The 24,653-nt window shown below is 42.0% G+C and overlaps 1 protein-coding gene across 1 annotated transcript; it reads left to right on the top strand.

Moving 5' to 3' along the window:
- The first annotated feature begins 3,533 nt into the window (after nt 1–3,533).
- On the top strand, nt 3,534–24,325 carry LOC310996157 (myelin protein zero-like protein 2). Its single transcript, XM_083985511.1, has 6 exons — nt 3,534–3,575; nt 3,756–3,982; nt 18,774–18,943; nt 19,308–19,518; nt 21,315–21,492; nt 23,106–24,325. Exons 2-6 carry the CDS (start codon nt 3,928–3,930, stop codon nt 23,263–23,265), a joined length of 774 nt encoding a protein of 257 aa, XP_083841637.1. The 5' UTR covers nt 3,534–3,575; nt 3,756–3,927; the 3' UTR covers nt 23,266–24,325.
- Nucleotides 24,326–24,653: the final 328 nt, after the last annotated feature.

Below are 24,653 nucleotides of genomic sequence, written 5' to 3'. Positions count from 1 at the left end.
TTGGTCTTTGCCTGAAGACGACCTCCGTTGATCTGCTGCGTTTCTAAATCTTATTTTTCTATCTCATAAATTTGATTTGTAAAATGTCTTCTCCGTAGGATACAAAACACATCGAGACGTCTGCTCAGTAAGACCGAAAGAGTAAACCATGTAGACCTGATGCTTCTCTCTATCTGTCCCTCCCTCTCTCTCTCTCACACACACACACACACACACACACACACACACACACACACACACACACACACACACACACACACACACACACACACACACACACACACATACAGGAAGTATTTTTTTCTCAAGACAAATTCACAGTTAAACCTCAAAATGGGGTAAAGCCGAAAAAGTATGGTGTATGGTACACACTCTCTTTTTTTCTTTATTCTACTGTTTTTCAGAAATTGATTCCCGATTGATTCCTGGTCAGAAAGAGAAGCTACACCTGCTACCTGCAGTGTCGATCAGATATTTGTGCTGAATTGATCATGTTACAGCTGTTTTTCTGTTTATAACTGACAAACTCTTCTTTTTTTTTTAGCACAGACTACTTCACAGTTTATATCGGACGTCCAAACCCAAACACAATCATGAGAAATGTATCACTACTGTTTGTGAGGTTGCTTTTTCATATTTTTCTTTATTGTAAGAAAAACTTCTTTTTGCATGAATTGTGCAACCTTGTTATCTAAGGAAAGAATCAGAAATGCAATATTGCATTTCCCCCTCCCATTCTCCCTGCACACAATTAAACAAAACATTTCCACTACTGTTATAAAAATAACCTTTATATTCACTATTCGTTTGTCAAGGAGAGCTACGAATTGAAATACGACAGCCTTGTCTAATCAATGTGTTCTTCAATACACCTAGAGGAACGTCTTTACAGCCTGAACCAATCCTGACAGTCTACAACACATGTGTCCAGATGTCCATCGTTGCTTGGACCACATTTGACGAACAGAAGAGTTCCTGTGTGGGACTGAGGATTGGAAGGTATAAGGCAATTTTGGACTATTGATATCAATTTGACCTGCACATACTGAAAAAAGCCAGAGCAGGAAATAAACTCCACCTCTAGTTTGTACGTGTGGTCTTCGATGATAATTGTTATTCTCAAAAACGCAAACCCACTCTGATAGACTAGTCTTTATAGATTAGTCATAAGACATGAACAAAAATAAAATAAAAGTGTTGTATTTCCAGTTTCTGTAAAACCTCTTTGGCTGTTGCGTCATTGATTAAGATGTTATCTGCCCTCTCTGTCTCTCCCCCCACTCATTTCCGGCCATGTCAGCTCTCTAATAACGGCGGAGAAATAATAAAGTTGTTGCTAAAGAGTCAAGAGGTCCTCACTTCTGAACGCTGGGCATCTATAATTATGATCGTGAATGTTGAACAAAGGGCTGAGTCTGCAGGTGTAAGTGTTAATATGCTGATAAGAAATTTGGTTTGATAAGAAAATTGGTTTTTAGTAAAGCTGCTCCATAGCTGCTCTCCAGGAGGTCAGAGGTCAGACAGTCCACTGGAGGCGTCAATGAGGGGCTCATCAAATAAGGGCCGGTGTCACGCCAGTGGAGGGGGATGAGGTCTACAACCTGGCAACCAAAAGCTTTACCTTACACATGGAAAGGCTCCAAAAAATTGGTTAAAGGAGAATTCCGGCCATTTTTGATCCCTAAATCGTTTTTCTTGATGGTCACCCAGTGTTGGGGGGAGCAAAAAACGCGACTAAAATTGATGCAGGCAAACCAGAGTTACACCATGGCTAGACGGCGCTAGGGATAGCCACAACGCTAACCCATGGGGGCATTTTTTTCAACCACAGCAAACACTCAAAACACAATCAAATATCTATGGTACATGACTCGAATCCTTACGAGACACCACTGAACTCATAGAGTGTACAGTATAAACTCATATAAACAGTATAAACTTTGTGTTTTTGCATGTAGTCACTCACCTCAGACAGCTGAACTCTGAAACATCATGGAAAGACATTACTATCTGATCGCAGAGCGCCTTCTCCCCGCCACAGAAACAAACACTTTTTCCTTGTTGTGACGATTTATTTACAAAAATAAACGGTCTAGCAGTGCAGTGGTAATGCCCATAATATCTATTTATTTTTGTAAATAAATCATCACAACAAGGAAAAAGTGTTTGTTTCTGGGGCGGGGAGAGCAGGCGCTCTGCGATCGGATAGTAATGTCTTGACTGAAATTGACTGAAATTGATGCAGGCAAACCAGTTGCCTGCATCAATTTCAGTCGCGTTTTTTGCTCCCCTCAACACTGGGTGACCACCAGCTCCTTTAAAGCGGAAGTAAGCGATCCGGTAATTTTGGCTACCTTCTTGTCAGCCGATGGAGTTAGCAGTCCCCGCCCTCGTCCCTACGTCACCACATTCATGCGCATCGCTGGCTGCACACACAGAGAGGACCGCCCCTTTATGCCGTTCTCTCTCCTCATTGGATAAAGGTTGTAGGATACAAGGAACGTTTTCTCCTCGGCTTACAGCAGAGCAGAGTGACTGACAGACCCGTGTTTCGGACCAAACACTCTATGTAAGTGATTGCTGTCGGAAGATAACTATTTAAGACTTATATTAACACAAATATTCCACTTATTTCTGCTTTAATGCGGCAGTTATACTACAAGTTACAACTGATAAACCCTGCAGTGGTACCTGATGTCAAACATTTGCAATTAGAGCTGGACAAGATTCAAACTTCTTTAGGGCTAAGATTTTGATTCACCCAAACACACTCATGTCTGATAGCCTACTCTTTTACTCATGTTTCTTTACTTATAAATTCAATAAAATATGAGATATAAAACCCTGGGAGGTGAGTAGTTTTAACCTTGTTGCCAGGCTGCAGACTGGAATCACAGAGCGCATGCACATCAAAGTGCTTCTCTGCCCCCAAGTGGTTCAAACCAGTAACCAGAGACTTTCACACTCTCAGTAAACCAGTGGATCTTCTCTGCTCTGCTGCTCTGTGGAGAGGCAGCAACATTAACACTGACATTAACATCTCATCATGTGTTCTCACTTCTCAGCTCTTTGGTCTCATTAACATTCAGATATTCTCTGAGTCAGGCTCTGTGCATTTCAGTGGAGTTAAATCCATTTTGTTCCATTAAATAAAAACCCATCTCTGTGACTAATTTGACTTAATTAATAGAATTTGACTTTTGTTTGATTTAATTTGGTTGTTAAATAAAACATTTGAATGAATCAAATTTAATTCATGGGGTTTTAGTCTCACAGAGAGAAAAAGATTCATTATATCAAAGCTGAATATGAATTCATGTCACAGGTTGTGCAGATGTTTTTATATAGGCTAGCCTACTACATGAGACCACTTGCCATTAGATCATTATCAAAGTATGTCTGGAATCTACATCCTATAATTATGAGCTACAGATGGACCTTTTGCGTAACATCTTCGGTGGCATGAAGGCTGCCTACAGCTTGTCTTATTACGCACCAGCACCAGCAGCAGAACAGGTTGGGTGACCGTCAGGAATTTGCCGGCTCCCGAGTTCAAAATGTGAGAGAGTTAAGAGGTAAGAAGGCGGCGAGGAAGAGTGGACGACTTTGTTACTCCGCCCGAAAATGTGATGATGTGGGGTGGGAGGGTGCTGGCTGAAAAAGAAGTGTATGAGGGCAGCGCAGCGAGTTGGGACGCGTCTTTTTGGAGAGAGAGAGAGAGAGCACGCACTCACCGTGTAACTTCATGTCTTCAGCCCTCTCGAAAGTGGATCCAAGGAGTCTGCGGTCGGGTTTCCAGCCTCTGTGAGCCGGCGGAGGAGTCTCGAGTCAGGAGGAGTTGGTGGTGGTTCGGTGGTTGTTTGGTTGGTTCGTCGACTCCCGGTCTGTTGGTTTGGTTTCATCGGACAACCCGCGCCGGTCCATCCAATGTGCGTAAAAGGGCTCTATTTCTTCACCGTCCTGACTGGACTTGCAGCCTCAGGTGAGAGACCCCTATAGCTTGGTGTGAGTGGAGAATCTGAGTGTATTGATTTTTTTTTAATTTATTGTGAGTCGCTGATCAGTTGTTGTTTTGTTTTGGAATTAGTGATCAGTGACCTGGAAGTTTCTGTTAGGAGATTTTAAAACTCATCCGATGACTTATTGTTTTGATTTCTTATATCCATTGCAATGAATCTCAAAATAAATCTCAGATTTATATACCTATAAATAAAAGTGAGTTCATAAATAGCATTAGTGTCCCATTATAGTCAAAACAGTGGCTGTGAATCTACTTGTATCCGCTGGGTCGTGTATATTTGGATCATGTTTTTACAGTTTCCAGTAATTTACAATATCCAAATTTCTCCCCCGCGTCCCAAGAGCGATCTTAAGACATAACAGGATGACCTTTCAGATACCACAATCCAACTTCAAAGCCAAATAGAAAACCATGATTGTGTGTCCATTAGTGAAAGCTCCGCTGGGACCTCTAACCTCCATCTCTGAGCGCCCGTCGTGCGTCACTGGGAAGTGGAGAACTTGGCACAGTGGCACCGGGTGGGCCGCTCGAGAAACCCTCAGCGGGGGCCCACTTCTCGCAAACATAATGACTTTTACAGTATTTGCCGGTTGCAAATCCTGGTTGCATTGTGTTTGTAATGCTTTTTTTCTTTTTTTTTTAATGCAAACTCGCTCCTTTCCTGCCCATTAATGCGCATCCGTGCTTACGTTCACAGGGACTGTGAAGTGGCCCGCTGGACTCTGATAAGTCCACCTGCTTCCCGTAGAAAGGGCGTCCAGGATGTGTCCGTCGGGTCATAACAACTTGTTAGATATACACAAACCGTGTAAATAAACACCAATAGATCACATCCGTTTCTTCTAGCTGCCCCTCATCCAGAGTCATGCAGGCTAATGGGGCAGGTTTTTAATATCATGATTTGGCGTGTAGCCTATCAATGGCTATTCATTCAGCAGACACCAGGTTGTTTAACCTTGAAGTAATCTGTGTCCATCCCACTTAAGTGGATTATATTGATTGAACGTGTCCATCCTACTGCCAAAGCACCACGCTGGGATTCACTATAGTAAGCAAGCTGCTTATGTTTACAAGGAGCATGTGCTTGCAGATCAGTCATAACAGAGCAGTCTCAGGCTGATACAGATGGAGCAGGAAGGAGGATGATCAAACAGAGCGCTTGTGTGGATACAGAGGGATGGATGATGGGGTGGCAGCATGAAGAAGAGCATGATGGGAGTTGCTCCAACAACATAAAGTTACCCCGAATGTCTCTGTCTGCAGTCAAAACACTCCTGGTTGGGAGTGATAACACGGTGTTATCAGTCCCAACCAAGTGTTGCACCCCATCAGCACTCCAGTCTCTCCCTGTTATTCGCTGATCATCGTTGCCTTTAGCTTTATTGTGTTGGCAAAATGTCAGTGCATGATCAAACAAGTCGGCAGACTCATCACGAAACATGTAATATGTGCAAAAACAACTCGGTTTGATTTCTGTGGTATTAAAATAGCATGCAGTTAACACATTTACCCATCATCCCTCCTCTGCTTCTCTGACATTGCATTGCGCTGATCAAAGACAGCGTTCATCAGAAGGGAGCCTATTTTTTAAGGATCTATGATATACACCAAAAAGAATAATAATCCCCCTTCTCCTCTCGCCGCTGTAAACATAATCACAGCAAGTGTTGCAGTGTTAAAAATCCTTTACTCCTCTGAAAAAGATAAATGCTCCAGATTCAATTCTGTAAAGAGTTTTTAGTGTGCGTTTGAGAAAGAAAAATAAAACAAATCATCATAATTTGTGTCAGGATTCTTCTGGGAGTCGTGTTTTCTTCTTTCACAACACCAGAGGGGAGTTGCTTTTTAGAACAGACATGACCAGATTTGGTCCTTTATAGTCCCGCTTGTGCGTTGTGTGACAGATGCTGGATCAGTGACAAGTTCTTGTGTTTCATGTGGAGGCCCGGCGCAGTCGGCAGAATCAAAACAGAACATCCAGTCGCTCCATAAACATGTCCTGCAAGATGTTTCCTGCATCGCTTTAACACAAGAACGCCCCATTTCTTCTTCAGATTCCCAGTCATAATATTGTTTTACTTTTTAAATCTTTATTAGGTTGTTTGGTCCCTAAGAGACCGCTCCCACCCTTTGTGCTTTGTGTTTGTTCCCAACAATTGCCCTGAGTTTTTCTGTGTATGAGATTCAGTTTAGTTTATTCAGTTAAAACAATATATTTTTTAAAGCAGATGCACTGTGTTTTACTGTAGTGATAACAAAAAAAAAACAAGAAAAAAACCCAGTGTGACAGGAATTGATTTATAGTTCACAGTTATTGGGCAAAGTTTCAGTTCTTCAAATTAACTAAAACCAGTTGACTCACAGTGAACCGGTTCCTGGAGGCTAATCAAGTGTTGATCAACACGCACAACTTAAAAAGTCAGTACACCAAGAATCAGGAATAAGTCGTTGCCGGAGTTTGTGATCTCCAGAAACTTAAAGTTTTCTTTTGTTTTAAGCCGTTTAAGTATTTAAAAAGAGACTTTTGAGATTTGAGCTGTATAGTATTCTTACAGTAACTCCATTAAATGGCATACTACAGTAAATAGACATAATCTGGGGGTCTTTATTGTTCTGTATTGGTATTTTGTTAATCATTATCAAATCATGTCTGACCGCCTCGACTCAAAACTGGCAAAACAACAAGTCAGCAACAAAGTGACTGTCTGAAAAAGGAAGCGAAACACAGGAGAAGAATGCTAGTTTAGTTTTAACAATTTCTCGCAGATTACGCTCCCAGACGGGAGATTAAAAGTCTGAACATTTCTTCATCCTCTGCTGTTGACGTTAAATCCGTCCTGTTTGTTTCTGTGCTCCGGTTTTTTTTTTCCTTTTTTGTCTTCCTCTAACATTTCCTTGAAGCAGGAGAGGATGAAATGTTCACAGGCTGACGTGTGCCAACCTGTCCTGACATACAGGTTCAGCACACATACACATGCTCGCTCTAAGGACAAATGGTCGTATACAGAGGGGGGGGCGGGGGTTTACTCTGGTTGTTTAGATTTGTGTTTTAATTCTGTCCAGGTTTACAGCAAATGAGCAGCTTCTTGTTTCTGTTTGGATGGATCAGCCGTCTCTCTGCCACCACATCTGTAATTTTGCAACAATGGCAAAGCGTGGCTGTGGTTTTTTTGACACACTGTTCTCTAGTTGTGTGTTGAGTCGACACACCTTCGGAGGACGTCTGGCCTTTGTGTCGTGTTCATGGGATTGCCTCGGGGTGTGTCAGAGTTGACAATGACACGGCGTTCATATATGCAAGTTCAAATGAATCCCCAACACAAGAGGGCTTAAGGGCGCATCTGTGAAGTGTTGGGAGAGCGAAGGCGAGGCTCTCCCTGCGTGTGTAATGTTTAAATGATAAGCCCTCCGCTCTGCTCCAAGTGTAAACAGGGATTTCTAATACATTTCTCACTGAGAAGGAAGCGTTTGCATATGCTGGTTCATCTGAGGATTGAGTGATTACATTGTTACATTGGTCTCTGTTGGCCGGTCACCCGTTCTCAAAACTATTTAGAGTTGCTGTAAACAGTTTGATCTTCGACTGAAAGCAAAAAGAAATCTCAGTTGGGTTTTTTTTTTGTTTTTTTTATGGCATATGGAATACATCAGTGGTTTCCAAAGAATCCCAGCAGGTTTTTTCTGAGTCATGAGATCTGCAGAGAGCCAAGAAGAATTTCGTCATCAGTCACCATTTACTGAACACAGAGAAGTCATGAAGGTTTCAAAACAAAAAAAACAGGAAGAGTCACTCTGTGAGTCTTTTTGTTCGAGCTCACCTGCTGTATATCCAGCCATTGTTGTTCAAAAAAAGGTAACAGCTGAAACGATCTCTATAGCACATTGTAAAAGTAGCAGAGGCAGCTTGTTAGACTCTATAATTATCTGACACCATACTCAGCCATTTAAGTGAGTAAGAGTGTAAGCTGAGGAGGGGAGGGTAGGGCAGGTGAAAGGGTTTGGTCACACCAGTACATTTAAATGCAACTCGCTAATATCTATCGACGCCCATTAATTAACATAAATGCAAGATTTCTTTACAAGCTAGCTCTTGAATGCTTGTCCAATGACCAACGAGTTTCTATTCTTGTTTTTATCCAGTAGCTATTCCTATTCAGGGGGAGGAATGCTTCTTAAAATGTTTCCAACCCTTTTGCTTATTCTGGTCTTGCCATAAAAATAAAAACGCCCGTCAAAACATAGCTACAGCTCTTTCCACAGGCCGATCCGTATAGGCTACGTTTCGTGAGAACTAAACTGATCTTCATTAGTAAAACTGCCGATGTGCCGTGCCCCCTTTTCAGCAAAGAGCCAGAGGTCTGCGCCTCCTCCACAGTGCTGGTTCTGATCTGTGTGTGTGTGTAGGCTACTATATTGTCATTTGCTGACTTATTCATGCGCTGAGGAGCAGAGGTGGGAGTCTCGGTGGGCCTGGGTTTACTCTGACTCATACCACTGCAGGACACCAAACACACAGCCTGTCTAGTTTTATATTAAATGTGTGAGACTGAGAGTGTCTTTTGAGGGTTGTATTGTCCATCCAATAGGAACCCTGCTGGTTTAGAGTGAGTTGGATCGAAGCGTATGCTCATTGGACCCCCCCCCCCCCAAGGAGTTTGTAATCCTGGGGAGAAGTTGTTGAGTCAGCTGTGAGGTGGGAGTGGAAGAGGTTTGATGGATTAAACTCTTATCCTCACTCACCCACTACTTGTTTCCTCTGGAAGCCGCTGCCTGATGAATTACAATTGGCCTGGAGGAAGCAGGTGGAGGGGAGGGGGTTTGGGGGGGGGGGGTACGGAGGGACGGAGAGGAAGAAAGAGTTTGAAAAAGAGATCGATGCTCGGCCTCCGTTCGGCCTGACCTTTAAAGTGTTTGCAGGCACACTCCTGTAATCCTTTGTAGTTTGGTTTATACTTCTATAGGGTACAAAGCAGAACAAAAACCAGCCATTATAACAAGAGGTGTGCAGACTGTTTATATCCGCTCTATGTTTTTTTTTTTTTTTGCTCCTGCAAGAATAAATCATAGGCTTTTAGATTTACTGATCCATTTTGCCCGGCGTCTGTTTTGTCTCTCTCTGGCTGTGATACATTTCATACTTCAGCTTTGTTTGGAGTAACACAACTGAGTAAGCTCAGTCAACCCAGATGAAAGAGACGAGCAGTGCCTCCTTTATAAGTCCTGCCCACTCTGTCTGATTGACACGTGATGTGTGGTTACTATGCACAGGCAGAAAGAGGTGCGCACCACTAATAATACCATTAATAACAATAATACTAATGATAATAATGATAGTAATTAAAAACAGTGAGCTTTTACAGAAAAAGGCTGGATGAAGGATGGTTTGTTTCCTTTTAAGTGGCCAAAAGTATGTGGATGGCTAAGTCTTACACCTCTGTGTGATAACTGCACATGTCATATGTGCATAACTCTGATGCTTTTACAGCCATCCCTCAACTTGCTACAAGATTTTAGAGCCTGTTTGCTAGTATTTGCTCCCATTTGAAGTCTATCAACAGTGTAGACAGATTATATGTTGGGTGATAAAAACTTGACCTGCTGTCCCCGTTCGTATCCATCTTCAAGGTGGTGGATGGGATTGAAGTTGTGTTTCTTTTTTTTTTCCACCCTCGACTCAGGAGGAGGAAAAAACAATGTTTTCATGAACATAGTTTTGTACACAGGGTTCCTCGGGATCGAACAAAGCTGCAAAAACACAATATTGCCTAAAATATCACTGTGCTGTAACAATGTGATTTCCCTTACTCTGGAAGAAAGGGGCCTAAGCACATACCTTTTGACTCTATAGTTTATTTGCTTGTTTTGGCACAACCGCATGTTCATAACTATGTGGAATGAATGGAGGCCTTTGCAGAAATAATATACAACTCAGTATGATACACACAGTTTGTAGGCTATGCATCTCAGGGGTTCCCTCCCATCACACCACTCAACACTCACCCTCTCCCTCAACTCTCTGTGTCCTCCACCTCCTCCTCTGCGAACATACTGATACCTGAACCTGCTATTCCCAGCCCTCTGTCCAGGCCTTTATGAAAGACAGCCATTGTTAATAAAAAAAAAAGACCTAGGAAAACTAACCTGTGACTGTGAAACCTCTCACAAAGAGGAGAAGAGGCTCTTTGTAGTCCACTGAGCTCTTTGTGTGTGTGGTTGGTCCTCTCCTAAGTGTTTCCTCCAAAGCCGGCGCAACACAAAATCAGGTTTCCTCTGGTGGTCCCTTTGTTTGTTAGCCCGTAATGAAGAGAGGAAAGGCACAAACACACACCGTCGAGGAAATAATGTAATGAAACCAATTTCCTGATTCAGAGAGTCAGGTCAGCTCCTGCAGTGTGTTTCCTCCCTCCTCGCTTAAAAGTCCAAGACGACTTAATACTTTGCAAATGGAAAGTCCAGGCCTCCAAGTTTATAGTACAGTAAAGCAAACACTTCCCAAACAGTGATTGGTAACTTTGCGGTATCCCCATGAGATCCTCGGGAGAATCAGGATGCAGGCCTGTTATCTGATCGTGAATATTATCATACCCTTTTTTTTTTTTACTAAAATCTGCTCTGCTTTCCCTCGGCTGTTTATACTATAAATCAGCATATTTATGAATAACTGCATCGTGGAGCCTCCGAGCTACAAGGTGGCACAAAAACTTTGACAAAGATCTACATTGTGTAGGGAGGCATGGCACAGTTTGTTCACTCTGTGGACTGTTTTTAAGATATTCAAAGAAAATATTTAGAATACCAGAGAATATTTGCTGAGCAGTTATGACAAGAGTTCAATATACCAAGCATGCCTCTCTGCAGTGCGAAACACGCCCAGAACGACCTGAAAATGCTAAAGTTTTGGAAGTGCTACCCTTGGTAACGGTTGGGGAATAAATAACTATAAAGAGACTGTGCTGTTTGGTTGTTTGTCTGTAGTTGACTGAATATCTCTCACGAAGTTGAGATATTTTAGCCAAGTGTGTGAGGAAGAGTGTATTTTGCAAAACATCTGTCCGACCTTCTGTTAGGCTACACTAGAGTGCCTATGAATTGACAGTGTTGGATTAAGTTATATAGAGAACAGGATTTACATTTATCAGCCTGTTGCATGTGTTGCTATCGTTATCAAGTGTGCCCTAAACTTTTATATTCTCTAAATCTTCTAATCTAGACAGGGACAATCTGCCAACATACTTAATTACTCATGTCAATTCAATTCTAGACTACACTTGCATTGTTTTGTTATTAAATAAAGAGTCAGATATTTTAACCACTTCAGTCGGGGAGCGTACATCAGTCTGACTGCCCAAAAGTCAGACGGCTCATTTCTCAGACTACCCATTCTACAGTGTTAAAGGGACAACGAGGAGTTTTGGAAAAGCGAAGCGTTTTCACACTACATTTATGAGCCTCCGCGCGCACCGTAAAATTCTTTGACCGGTGCAAGACAGACTCATGTTTTCATTCATCAAGAATTAAAGTCAGAGGTTCAAAGAGGTTCACATACCGTCGTAGTTCCGACCATAAACGGCGATTCAGCTGCGTTATTCTCATGACTCGCCACGAAGGAAACGCTGGTCGGCTCAACCAGCATTTCCGCCACCACTAATAATAACAAAATAACGATAGAGACAAAACGATATATTTATCGAAAGTGGACCCATTAACAAGTGTGGGTAACGGAGATTCATCCACATTAACGTGAGACTTTTTTATAACCGAATAGAAACTCCTCGTTGTCCCTTTAAGGTTAGGTTTAGGGTAAGGTTAAGGGTTAGGGCTACTCAAGTCGGAGAAATGAGAGGTCGGACTAATCGATGCAAAAATAAAGAAATGTATGGTCGGAGAAATGGGTAGTCGGTCAGACGTCATGCACCCACTTCAGTCCAGGTTTAACTTAGCAACCGTAAAGGCACAACAGTTAAATTCTGTCAAACCTTGGATATCTCCTATGCTAACCTAAAAAAAAAAAGTATTTTCAGGAAAAGTAAAAACAAACTTATAAGGAATAGATTAAATGTTGTATTTATTGTTCTAATGTTAGTAGGCTATGTCAGTCAGACTCATTGGCATGGTAGCATTAGCATTTGTTGGGCCTTAGGTTGTGTGAAAATGCACTATTGCTCTTCACTGCTACCAAGAACAATGCGGCAATGTGCAGCCTGTTAAGCCAGTTTAGCCTCAGTTCTTCTTGTAGCTACCTGGAACATCTGGAAACAGCCCATTTGAGAAGCTAACAACATGACCCAAATAGCTCACAAGATACTTGATGAAGTTTGTCCAGGCCTGGACAGTTGTCGTTTCACTAAAATCAACAGTTGTCAGCTAAAATTATCTGTTTTTTCAAAAAAAGTATGAAACCTATGATATCTATGAACTGTTGTTGTTGAAGTGTTAGCTTTAGTTAGATGAGGCTATGTAGATAATCAAAATTATTAGTTTAGTTCAGGCAGAGTAAAATGACTTCTGACCAACACAGTACATGCCTCCAATAATAATCTGGCAACGTCAGACTAAAGACACTCTGAAACATGGCTGGGTTTATGCACTTTAAACCTGCCCACACTCTTTGACATTGGCTGAAATATTATATGGGCAGGTCAAACACTACTTCATGTTTTTCCTGCCCCCCCCTTGGAAAGCTTTTATACAGTCTCGGGACAAGTGCCAAGGCAAGCAAACCTAATCACACTGGAGTGGGCCTGGCTTGATTATTTTACAGTAGATGAACGTATTCGCCCTCTTTGGCTTCAGACGGGCCAGTGGGCCAGTGCAGTTTGTACCAAGTAGTGTTGACAGGTAGAATAAAGTACATTAAAGGTTCAGCAAGTTTATCTTATTGTGATATATTGGATATATTGACAGATATTATGGAGCGAAGCCAACACGGTTACATCTAATGGAGTGTGTCCGTGTATGTGTAAGTGTGTGTGTGTCCATGTGTGTGTATGGACTCAGGCCAACAGTGATCACGCTGAGAGATTCAGAGCCCAACCTTCACACACACATTCACATTCACATTCACATTCACATTCACACACACACACACACACACACACACACACACACACACACACACACACACACACACACACACACACACACACACACACACACACACACACACACACACACACACACACACACACACACACACACGCATAACAATGGAAAATATATTTTTATGACCTTTTCCAGCTAGCCTATTCCTGATGCTATATTTGTACATGAATACAAGCATCTGGAGTTTACATTAACAAGAATGTTTCCCCACACACACATACACACACACATGCACATAGTCTCCAGGAGTTTGTTACATCAGATGCTGACCTGAGAAAACCCTAGAAACTCTTTAATTGACACTATATTTCTTCCAAGTTCACCTAATCAGGAAACAAAGTGTCAGCACACTTGACGAAAAGACTAATTTAGTCTCTTTAATTGCCAGTGTGGAGTGTAATAGATCTCATTTACGTTTCACCGCATTTAATGACTTTAATAAGGAGGGAAAAAAATGAAAGTCAAGACAACATCGGAATAAACACAAACAATGGCTTTTATTGATATTTGATCGACCCAGCAGCCGCTTCTACCTTCGTGCCAATATTACATCATTTCAGTTACGATCTCCTTCTCCTATTACTGCTGATTACTTGTAAATGACAGATGTAAGATATAAACTGTCTTGGAATTAAAATTTCTAATAGCCCAGCCTTGTCTTACATTGTTCTGAAAGTCTTTTGCTATAAAAGTACAGCATGTCCAACAGTGTCTGCAATATTTGAACCATAATTAGGATTACATTTTCTACATTTATCTGTACTCTGGCCCTGCCCTCCTCCGTGGGGTACATAACTCCATCTTAATAACCCGTGAAAGCGCTCTCTCTCTCTCTGTCTGTCTCTGGACATTGGGTGTGGTCGGCATTGGCAGGATGTCCAGACATAAACAAGTGAACGACTTAGGCCGGACAGCGAGAACAAGTTGGGACAGAAGAATGGACGCACAAACAAGCAAGCAAACAAGGCAGTTACTATCTTATCTCCTCATTACAGACTGCACTTATGTAGAATAATGCTTTTTCCATCACGTCGTTACTGTCCGAACACTTCATACTCTCTCATCTACTCATCATCCTGCTCTTGTTGTTCATCACTTAAGCTTTTGCTCTCATTTCTGTGTGTTTATCCCTCTTCTCTCTTTCCCTAAATGAGCAAAATTCGCCATGCTTAATGTCTTCGTTCATGTAATGGAACACGTCCTCCCCACCAATTAGTGCCTGCTAATGACTGATTAAATGGTGATCATGTACTTTTAGCTGCAGGGACAAATTATTGTAGTAATTGAGGCACTGTACATAGCTCTAACAGTTCTGTCATTCCACTAATATCCGTTCTGTCTTCAAAAAGGCTCAATTAACCTTAATTCTTAATCAGTGCAGCTTGTGTCAGAAGACGGCATAGTTGAAAGCGTTTTTTCACCCCCCTCTTTTCCTTTTTTTGTTGTTGAAAGGAGATTAGCAACGCTAATTTAAATTAATGTACTGTAAATAGAATGGCTAATTCAAAATTAGGTGTTTTGGCCTCGAGGACTGGCCTTTCTCCCCTGATTTATGAAGCATGATGAATCATTTCAGTGTGAGCTTTTTTTTTTTTTTTTTTAAGAATTTGGTAGATGAGGATAGGCATTGCACTGTATTGCTGAGTTAATCGTTTTTATACCATACTCTCTGAAATGAGAATGCAGAAATAGACGGGTAATACTCTGAGTATGGTGGATTTATTGTGAAATGAATCTATGAGGCTGTACTACAGCAATACTTTAAAGAGGAACTATGCAAGATTTTTGTTACATTTTTACCTTAATTAAACAGCTTTGGAGTAATTGTGATGGTTAAATAAATGACTTGTAGCTTGTTATGAGGGAGAATGGAGGCTCTCTGCCTTCCACGTAGCGTCTCTTGGCCTAACACGCCGTAACCCGTAATCTTTTGTTTATGACAGATAAGACTACACAAATATAAAAATGGCAATGAGTATATGATGAATAACGTTATTCTCCGCTCCATGGATTGCTTTCTCATCGGCTTTGTTGAAAACAAATGCACATGGCCGGGAGGAGGGTTAGCAAAACAGCGGAAAAGCGACTTGATCTATCTCATGATAACATGCTCAAAACAGCAGTGTTGATCTTTCTATTTACCATGTCTTAATGCTAATGTTTACTAAGTAGCATAAAATAAGATGAAGCTTGCACAGGTCTGTCAATAGTCGTAAACCAAAGCTTGAGGTAGATTAACATGTTCATGTGATGATGATGATGATGATGGAAAGTTAAGGGCCCCCAAAGATAATACAAAATCTTCCTCAAGGCAACTTCAATGTTTGACCTAAATGTTGGCTTTATGTCACCCTCATTGTAACAGACGGGAAATATTTTTTTAGTTTGGGCTCAATGAAACAATACAATACAAACCGTTTTTAAGCCGTCCATCCATGAGACACTTCAGTCTGGACCAAACTGATGAACAGGCCACATGACAAACTGACGTCAGTGTATAACCCCTGGCTAGAAACACACATAAAGCCAAATAGTTTTAAAACGATGCACTTACCACCTTAATGGGACCAGCAGTCATTTTTGTGAGACATGAAATTCAACAGTAATGTTTCTGCTCCCACTCCTCCATTTTCTCTTTCTCTCTTTCTCTCTTTGTCAGCCTTCACGTAGAATATGGAAGACGAGACCTTTACTTAATGTTTCTGCCTCTTCTGCCGAGATTTGACACACGCACACACATACACACACATACGTGCACGGACAGACACACACACTTTCACCTTTGAGCCAGCGAAGGGAGTAATTACTGGCTGCCCTGATACAGCCAGCGGTGATGCAATCTGCTTAATGAATATCCTAAACACATGCAGTTTAATCCACTAACTACAGTGTTTCTGTACACTGCCAGGTAGCTGGAGAGGAGGAGGAGAGAGAGAGAGAGGATGGTGTGAAGAGGAGGCTTGTTCCCTTTCACAAATTTCATCCATCACAGCAAACTGTTGTATTGAAATAAAGTTAAAATCTCATTTTACTTCATGCCAGAATAAATATCCGTTTGCTAAGATTTGTTGCGTCGTAAAACCAAACAGTTTCATCATCTTTCTTCACTTAAGTTGCAATTTATTCATACCTGCCTTATTTTCAATATATATCGATGCGGAGTTATCTCAAAATAAACACCTTTTTTCACTCAAGAAAAATACATGAAACAAGACCCGACAATTGGCAAGATGGACATTTGGTTACAGTATGTACTCTGCCTCTATTGCTCACTTGTTCACATTCCTCCTAGGTTTCATCGAGCTCATTTAAAACACATTAGGCTGTTAGAGCGCTGTTAGGGCCCGGCGATGAGAGAGAAGCCTGCCTGTTTAATGCTGTGCGGGGGCCGTCTGGTTGTCCCGCTCTCTCATCCCAGCCCACAGGAAACTCTTTCCAGCCTGATAAGGAACAGAACATGCTGCCGGAGGAGCCAAGACCCCGCTGACATTTTCCTAGTTACCTCCTGCCTTAATGCTGGCTGTGATTATAATGCAGGGGAAATGATATGGCTCAATTTCCTCGACTTTGTTATTTCTACGCCTAGAGCCTTGTAATACCACTCACCATTAGGCAAACCCATCTTAGTTTACTTAACCCACATTTTAAACTGCAGAACGGAGCTTGCCGATGGACACGCTTGATAAGCACTCTGAAACTGTTGCACGTAACTCTCACCCATGCTCCCTGACTATTCACTCTATACAAAACTCTGTTTGAGCCACAACGTCATTTGGTTCAACACCTACCCCAGTTATCTGAAAAGATTAGGAAGACTTCAAAAAAAGATTATTCGAGCTGTGTCATGGTCCGAGTACAATGCCCCCACAAGACTGAATTAAATTAATTTCATAATGCCTGTGTGACGCATCAAATCATCCATAAAACCAACCCTAGATTGTGTAAGCTTGTTCCGGTTTGCAGTCCTCGGCACATGTATGATACCAGAAAAAAAACACATAATTACTGGGTAAAAAAGAAGACTTAAAAGTAGCAGCTTGTTTCTTGCATGCAGAGGACCGCAGATCTGGAACGAGCTAGATGTGAGTTTAAAAGTGGAGAAGTCCATCTCCACCTTCAAGAAAAAGCAAAAAAATTAAACTGCTTAATTCTTATATATAGAGCTGCAACATGTTGACACATACACGTTTTGAGAAAGCTCCTGTTGGTACGTAAGGGGTCCAAGTTGTCTTATGTCTGTTAATGTTCTATGTAGTGAATTGTTTCTTTTGGATGTAGCCTACTGTATTGTTTTGTTTTGTATGTATCCAGGCTCCCTCAATAAGCTATAAGCATTTATATAATTTTCCTTCAGCTTAAACAATGACAACTTCTATATGTCAATACGTTGTGTGTGTGTGTGTGAATAAACTAAATATGAAAAAAAAAAAAAAAGCCTGGGCGACACATGCACTTGTATGATTGAGTCACAGACAAGCGCTTCAGTCAGACTCAAGTGTCTCTGATAGTTCGAGCTCTCATCAAACGTTTGGACGGTTCTGCAAGGTCCTCTTGTTGGAGTGCGCTAATGACGTTAGGACAAGCCCTGTCCCCTGAGCTGATTGTGGCCGCTGTAGCTCTGCAGACGGGCGGTCTGCTCTGCTGTGTGCCAGGGCATTGACTTTAATAAAGCTAGACATGGCTCCTGATATTATTAGGGCATATGGAGCGCTCCCTAAAAATAGCCGAGGTGATTTTGACTAGACAGCCTGCACACACAGACTTCCGCAGAGACGCAGACTTTTAAGCTTCCGAATCCAGCTGAATTTTCCTTGATAATAATAATAATGAAAAAAAGGCTCTTACAGTGTCAGGGAGAAGGAGAAGTGATCGACTGGTGTCTGACATCATGTTGACTACCTGCCAGACAGCAACTCCATCTCAAGCATGTCTCTTCTATCTGGCACAGTGCATGCCTGTGTGTGTGTGTGTGTTTCTGTGCAGGATATATAGTAGCTACCGTGTGCATGCGTGTCCGTGCTCCAGCTCCATTCTGGCGCTCTCCATCCATCATTTATGTGGGAGATCTAAATTGTTGCCAATACCTTTCCCCGCTCCTCCAGTCCATTCATTTTCCTTCTAATAGGTGTATCACATACTGTAAAGATTGATATAGTCCATATCCATATAATATACAGCAGACTCTCAATTTCAGCCCTGTCTCAGCCGCAGCAGTGGAGCTAAAGTGGCTATTATTCATAGTGTCATAGATTTGAATCAGTTCAGACTATCAGGATGTAATGAAGCGGATTTCTGAAGTGAATTCACTTAGTGATTGCAGATCTAATCTTATACTTTCAGTATTTGGACTAATCTCAAAGATCCCAGTGTGAAATATATTCTATGTTTCTAATACTGTAACAGCGACAACTTGGAGTTAGTGATTTGTCTTGCAGCAGCTCTGCGTAGGCAGAGGAAGGGTCACTGGGTACACTGTGTGCACTCACTAACCAGGAAATTACTGATGAAGGTGAATTCATTCAGCACCCCTTGTGCTGTATTTGTGTTTCTTTCAAAGAAGCATTTCTCTGTCTTATATGTATTGATTTTGCTCAGTATGCAGCGCATTTTTTGCTTTGAAGTGAGCTCATGCATTCTGTGTGTTTTGCAGGCGTGCTGCAGGTCAGCGGGATACGTGTGTACACATCTGGGGAGATGGAGGCAGTCAACGGGACCGACGCTCGTCTCAAGTGCTCATTCCAGACCTCGGCTCCCATTAACATCAATGCCCTCAGCATCTCCTGGACCTTTAGACCCCTCAGTTCAGGACGAGAGGAGTCGGTGAGTATCTATGTGTCTGTATGTGTGTCTGTGTTTGGGAGAAAGTGTGATCAAACCTCAAACCTCCCTCATTGTGTCAGGGAGTATCCACCCCCTCAGTCGACTGAGAGAGCAGCTGGTGAGTCATCGGCCTCCCTGTGGAGCATCCAAGACAGCTGCGCTTATGAGAGAGTGTGTGTGTGCATATTGAGAATAGAATGAGAAATATGCAACAGGTTGGAAGCTACTGTCTTGTCTTTCTTTCTCTTGAGGGAATAAAACACCTCCCTTCACTTCACCATCATCTCTTGTCTCAGTTTGGTATGATTTTCTGACTGTGACAATCCAACCAACCCAATCTCAAATCTTCCTCTTCAACCTGCAGATATTCTACTACCAGAACAAAGGCTATCCTCCAATCGACGGCATTTTCAGGAAGCGTATCTTTTGGGCCGGTGACGTCATGGCCCATGACGCGTCCATCATAATTCGCCAGGTCAAGTTCACCTACAACGGCACTTACATCTGCCAGGTCAAGAATCCACCGGATGTCCACGGCTCGGTTGGACAGATCAAACTCCGTGTGGTCACCACAGGTCAGTGGATTCACCCTGAGATGAAATACACATTCATACATATCATCATGACTATTGTAAAACACCCACATCTCATATGTTACTTAAAAACCAAATAAAAGATGATAGCAGATGCCAGAGAGATATTACTCAACCAGGCTAAAATAAAGCAAATTATTATGATTTTAAAATTATGTAATATGGACTTACAGCATTGCCATAAACAGCAAATGTTCTGGATATATCAATAAAAAGGTAATTTCCCCATTACTATTATAGTATATAGACGGTAGATGAAAAGAGAACGTGCTACAGTTACAGCCCACACTGTGGCTTACAATTATCAATTTATCATCAGTTATCACATGAGGAATAGATTTTTTAAAATGAGCTAAATGATTTAATTAGATATTTTCTGTGCAAGTTAGTCAGTGGTGCCAACAACCAGAGTTACTAATTTTATTGTATTTTCTAATGTGTGAGTGTAAAAACAGCAAAATGCCTATGTCAGCATGCACATGGGGACGGTGTCTGCCACATTCATCATATTAGTTCAGCGCACTGTAGAATATGCTTTCATTTGTCAATTAGACGTAGACACAAGTGCAGTTGAGGCTAATGGGAAAATTGTTGGTTTAGTTATAGAGCTTGGTAATAAACCAAACGGAAAAACCAAGGCCAGTCGACTTTTTCAAAATTAGATTAGATCACCAGAGCAATTCATTCTTTTCATTTAGATCCACAAATGTGAACATTAAAGGGGAATTGCCGTTTTTTACAATCTGGACCTTATTTCTAGCATAAAATACGATCATTTACTCACCCAAATAACTTTGGTGTCATTACGAGTCCTTCTGATGAAATTAGATCCAGACGAGAGCTGCGTATATCCGTATAATGCAAGAACACGGGGCACGCAATGCAGCCTCTAAATAACATTATCCGCCGTGAAACTCATTCATTTCACCAATATTTTGTTATGATACGCTAGTGCTATTCCCCTCCGAGCCCGTGGTGGCATGTTATCAACATCCGGCATCTGTAGGTTGACCTATTAACCTCTGACCTGGATGATATCATGATAATAATGATTCTACTTCGGCGTTCGCATCCATTTTTAGCGCAACTAGCCAGAGCTTTAGTGAGTCCAGGTTGCAGAGAGGAAGCCTGTGGAAGCTGAACTTCATCCAGCTGCTCATTTTGTTCTGAAACACGCAGAAACGAACCATAGCATTAGCGGTAGCAACTTTCAGGTAAACAAGCTGCACCGTGCGGCGCTCAGAGATGACATCATCCAGGTCAGAGGTTAGGAGGTCAACCTACAGACCCCGGATGTTGATAACAGCTAACCCCGGACTCAGAGGGGAATAGCACTAGCATAACATAACAAAATATTGGTGAAATGAACGAGTTTCGCGGCAGATAATGTGTTATTTAGAGGCTAATTTCGTTGGAAGGACTTGTAATGACACCAAAGTTATCTGGGTGAGTTAATGATCGTATTTTATGCTAGAAATAAGGTCCAGATTGTAAAAAACAGCAATTCCTCTTTAAGGTGACACTTGAGGACACACACTAAAATCATTAAGGTTCATCCTCTGGGGACAGTGAATATATGTGTGTGTGTATACAATTTCACTGCAATGAATCCAGTAGTAGTTGAGATATTTCAGTCTGGACCAACTTGACAGACCAGCTGACTCTGACATCCACAGCAAAGCTTTATGTTTTTATAGCAGACGCTCACTTATGAACGCACATTAAACCATCTCTTTGACTTGTCACTATAATCTTGTGTTTCTCTTCCCCCCTTCCAGCCTCTTTCTCCGAGCTTCTCAAGCTGGCCTTGGCCATCGGGGGCGGGATCGCGGGCGTAGTCATCCTCCTCATCATCGTCCTGTCCTGCAGGAGGTGCAAGAGGAGGAGAGAGCGAGAGAGACAGCTGGAAGGGAACGAGGAGGCTCCCCGCAAAGAGAGAAAAGACCCCACTGCGTGGTAAGACCAAGAGACAGACAGAGGGAGAGGAAGAGAGGGGGACAGAGAGAGAGAGGAACAGCAGAGAGAAAGAACCACACTTCCTCTCTCTCTCTCTCCCTCCGTCTGACTCTCGGGGTCGCGGCATGCGGTCGGTGCTCCCTCTTGGGGCCTGGGGCTCTTTTCTTACTGGACCCTTCACTTCCTGTGTCCTCTCCTCCTAACTGCGGCCAAACCCGGACCAGTTGATGGGCAGCTGTCATAAAGCAGAAATAAAAGGAGAAACGTGCCTTTTTTTTGTAGAAAGCTCTAGACGCAGCAGCTCTCCAGCCAGACTGCTGCGTATCTGTCACGATGAAATCACCATCAAGTTGCCTTTTCATTCCTTCGGGGAACTGACTATTTTATCGGCTTCATCGTTTTCTTGTTCAGCTAAATGGGCTTCCAAACACATTTCCTGTTTAGAGTGAATGTTTTGATGATGTAGAGGTAGAACAATGGTGTATTCCTGCTGTTTACTTCCCTACTAATACATTTTGACCCCCAACATACTAACGCAGTTCAGGCCACATGTTTTGATTTATTATTTCGACAAACAATAGAAACTTTGGAACAGTTTCGCGGCTTCCATTGAAATTTTATTTTAATTACCGGATGATGGGAAACATTATGAAACCCCATACAAAGCTTTTATCAGCTCTCATTTCAGTGGTCTTACATGTTCGCTGCCTGTTGCCAGATAGTTCATTTGAACCTGCAAGAGGACGCTGGTGTACATTTCTGTTCTTTTTCACTACTGAAGTTGTATCGCTGTATTTTTTCTGAGATTCTGTGGTGTTTTTTTTTTGTTTTTTTGTGACTGCTGCACAAATATCAAATAATCCAAAACTGATGGTGAGCACTTGTTGGAAACAGACATTATATATTTTTATAAAAAGAAAAGATTTATGAACACAGCTCAATTGAATGCAATATCGATCCTAAATTTCATTGATAAAGTGGATTTTTTCTTTATTTTATCTACCACATCTGATGGCATACTGTCTGTTTTGAACAATGAGCTATTTTTTTTTTATCAGAGCGCCTTCTTCCTGGGCATGTGGGACTTCTTTGCCTTTCTCTTGGGTTTTCAGATCTCTCTGTAATAGCAGCCGTAACTGGTTACCGTGAAAAGTGTGTTGTGACAATGTACGCGCCAGACTTCAAAAGCTGAGCTTCTTCAGGACAAGTTGACAACTCCACTGTCATTTCAAGTTGCTCATATTTATTCAGACTTCAAACTCAGATCCTTCACTCACAAACTTGGTGGAGGGAGGAAACCGTTTCACCAAAAAATGGGGTGCAGAGATAAACAGATATTTAAACCAACTTACGCTGCCTCTCATCTTGGGAGGACTTCACCCTGTGCGATGCTAACCCTTTGTCCCTGTCGCTGTGTCTGTGTTGCTGTCTGCTTGTCTTTGTCCTGTCTCTCTTGTGCGTGACTTACGCACATGCATGTATATGAATAATTCATGAATATGTCATGCATGAATGCATATCCCTGTGCGTGCGTGCGTGTGTGTTGCACTTACCTCCCCTTCTTGCATGTCTCCCTGTCCAACTCTGTGTGTGCCTGTGTGTGTGTGTCCCAGCGACCCTGCGAGAGCCATCCACCTCTACGTGTCACAGACGTCCTTAGAGATTGACAGTTCAGATGGCATGATCTCAGATGCCAGCACCAAAGACCCGAGCTCCTCAGAGGACGAGGGCCCGAGCTCGGACGACGATGACGGCGGCGATGACTCCGACTGAGGAGGTGGGGACAGACAGAGAGACACTAACTCTGATGTGAGGCCAGCCAGGAAGCTCACTGGAGGGATGCCCAGATAGCACCCGTGGATTTAATCCCACTGCTCTGCTGAGTTGAGGCTAGATGAAGAGAGAGATGCTGCTGCTGCAGTCTCAGAAACAGACACATTTTCCTGAATAAGAGGAAAATTGAGATTGAAGTGATGCTTTTGATAAAAGATCAAGACTTTGAAACAGAATCAAAAGTTTGGTGAATGGATCCAGAATCATTCATTTGAGGTAAGAAATGCTTTGGGAAACTTGCAGGGCTCACACGAAGTGAGTGAGAGGCCCCTGAAGCTGGCGTCATGAAGGAAAAAGGCGTCAATTCAGGTTCAATAACTGTCTGTTCTCCTACAAATGGATCTTGTTTAGTATAAAGAAGTCAATAATAAATTCAGCTGCAACAAGCAATCAATTTTTATCAGAGATACTAGCATCTACTTGTAGTTGCAGTGAGGACAGTTCCTGCTGCCGTGATGAGCCACACACAGACAGACCGCCTTATTTACTGTAGATGGGTGTCCATAATGAACTAACAGGCATAATCCATTGTTGGAGCTGAGGGTCTTAACAATCCTGGCTGTAACGCACTCCATCGTGACACCTGCCGGTCTCAGAGCACCTGTTAAAAGCGGTTTTATCCCCCAACCACACGCAGAGGTTGGCGGGGTGCAGCACAACATGCCACGTCAGATTAGTTGGATAAAAACGCACAAATGTGATGTTTCTTTCATCGAGCCTGAAGGCCAAATACTTGATCAGTGAGCGAACAACCGCAGGCACGTAAATGTCCTGAGTTCTCACAGTCAGATCTGAAAACCCTTTGATTGCAAAATGTCCTTGAGAGCCTGTTTTCTCTCTCTCCATGCGCATGTGAATGCATCACGGCTACTAACAGATGATTGTAATAACTGTCTTTCTTCCTTTTTTTGTGACAGACTTTTTTTGTACTTGTGATGTAACACTGAGCAATATGTTTATAGATTTTTTTCCCCCCTTTTTTTCTAGTTTATTTTAGATAATGCCAGAAGTATTTTGTTCTGTTGTTTAAAATGTTACTGTATTTTTTTATTGTTGTAGAGCTTTTTATATATTGAAACGAAAAAAAAAAAGATTTTCTAATAAAAAATGCCTTTAAATCTTTTACCACATGGAGTCAAGTAAATTTCACCACACATGATTGATGTTGGAAAACACCAGTTGGCCTGAGAAAACAAGTAATCACACACAACTTGGCATGATTTGACAGGACTCATCTATTATGTAAGAGAGGAGTCTTGTTATCAAGCATTTATTATGCATCATTATTTTTAATGCACTACCTCCAGTTGTGTGCTTATGATGTCTCT

The sequence above is a fragment of the Trachurus trachurus genome (genome assembly GCF_905171665.1).
Source record: "Trachurus trachurus genome assembly, chromosome: 13".
Taxonomy (NCBI): Eukaryota; Metazoa; Chordata; class Actinopteri; order Carangiformes; family Carangidae; genus Trachurus; species Trachurus trachurus.
Note: the sequence above shows the minus strand (reverse complement) of the source record. Positions and strands in the feature narration are given on the sequence as shown.

Excerpts from the sequence above, each read along its gene's own strand:
- LOC310996157 (XM_083985511.1), top strand. The coding sequence starts at position 3,928 with ATGTGCGTAAAAGGGCTCTATTTCTTCACCGTCCTGACTGGACTTGCA. Across the intron at positions 3,983-18,773 it reads GACTGGACTTGCAGCCTCAG|GCGTGCTGCAGGTCAGCGGG; the intron begins GTGAGAGACCCC and ends TGTGTTTTGCAG. Across the intron at positions 19,519-21,314 it reads ACTCCGTGTGGTCACCACAG|CCTCTTTCTCCGAGCTTCTC; the intron begins GTCAGTGGATTC and ends CCCCCCTTCCAG.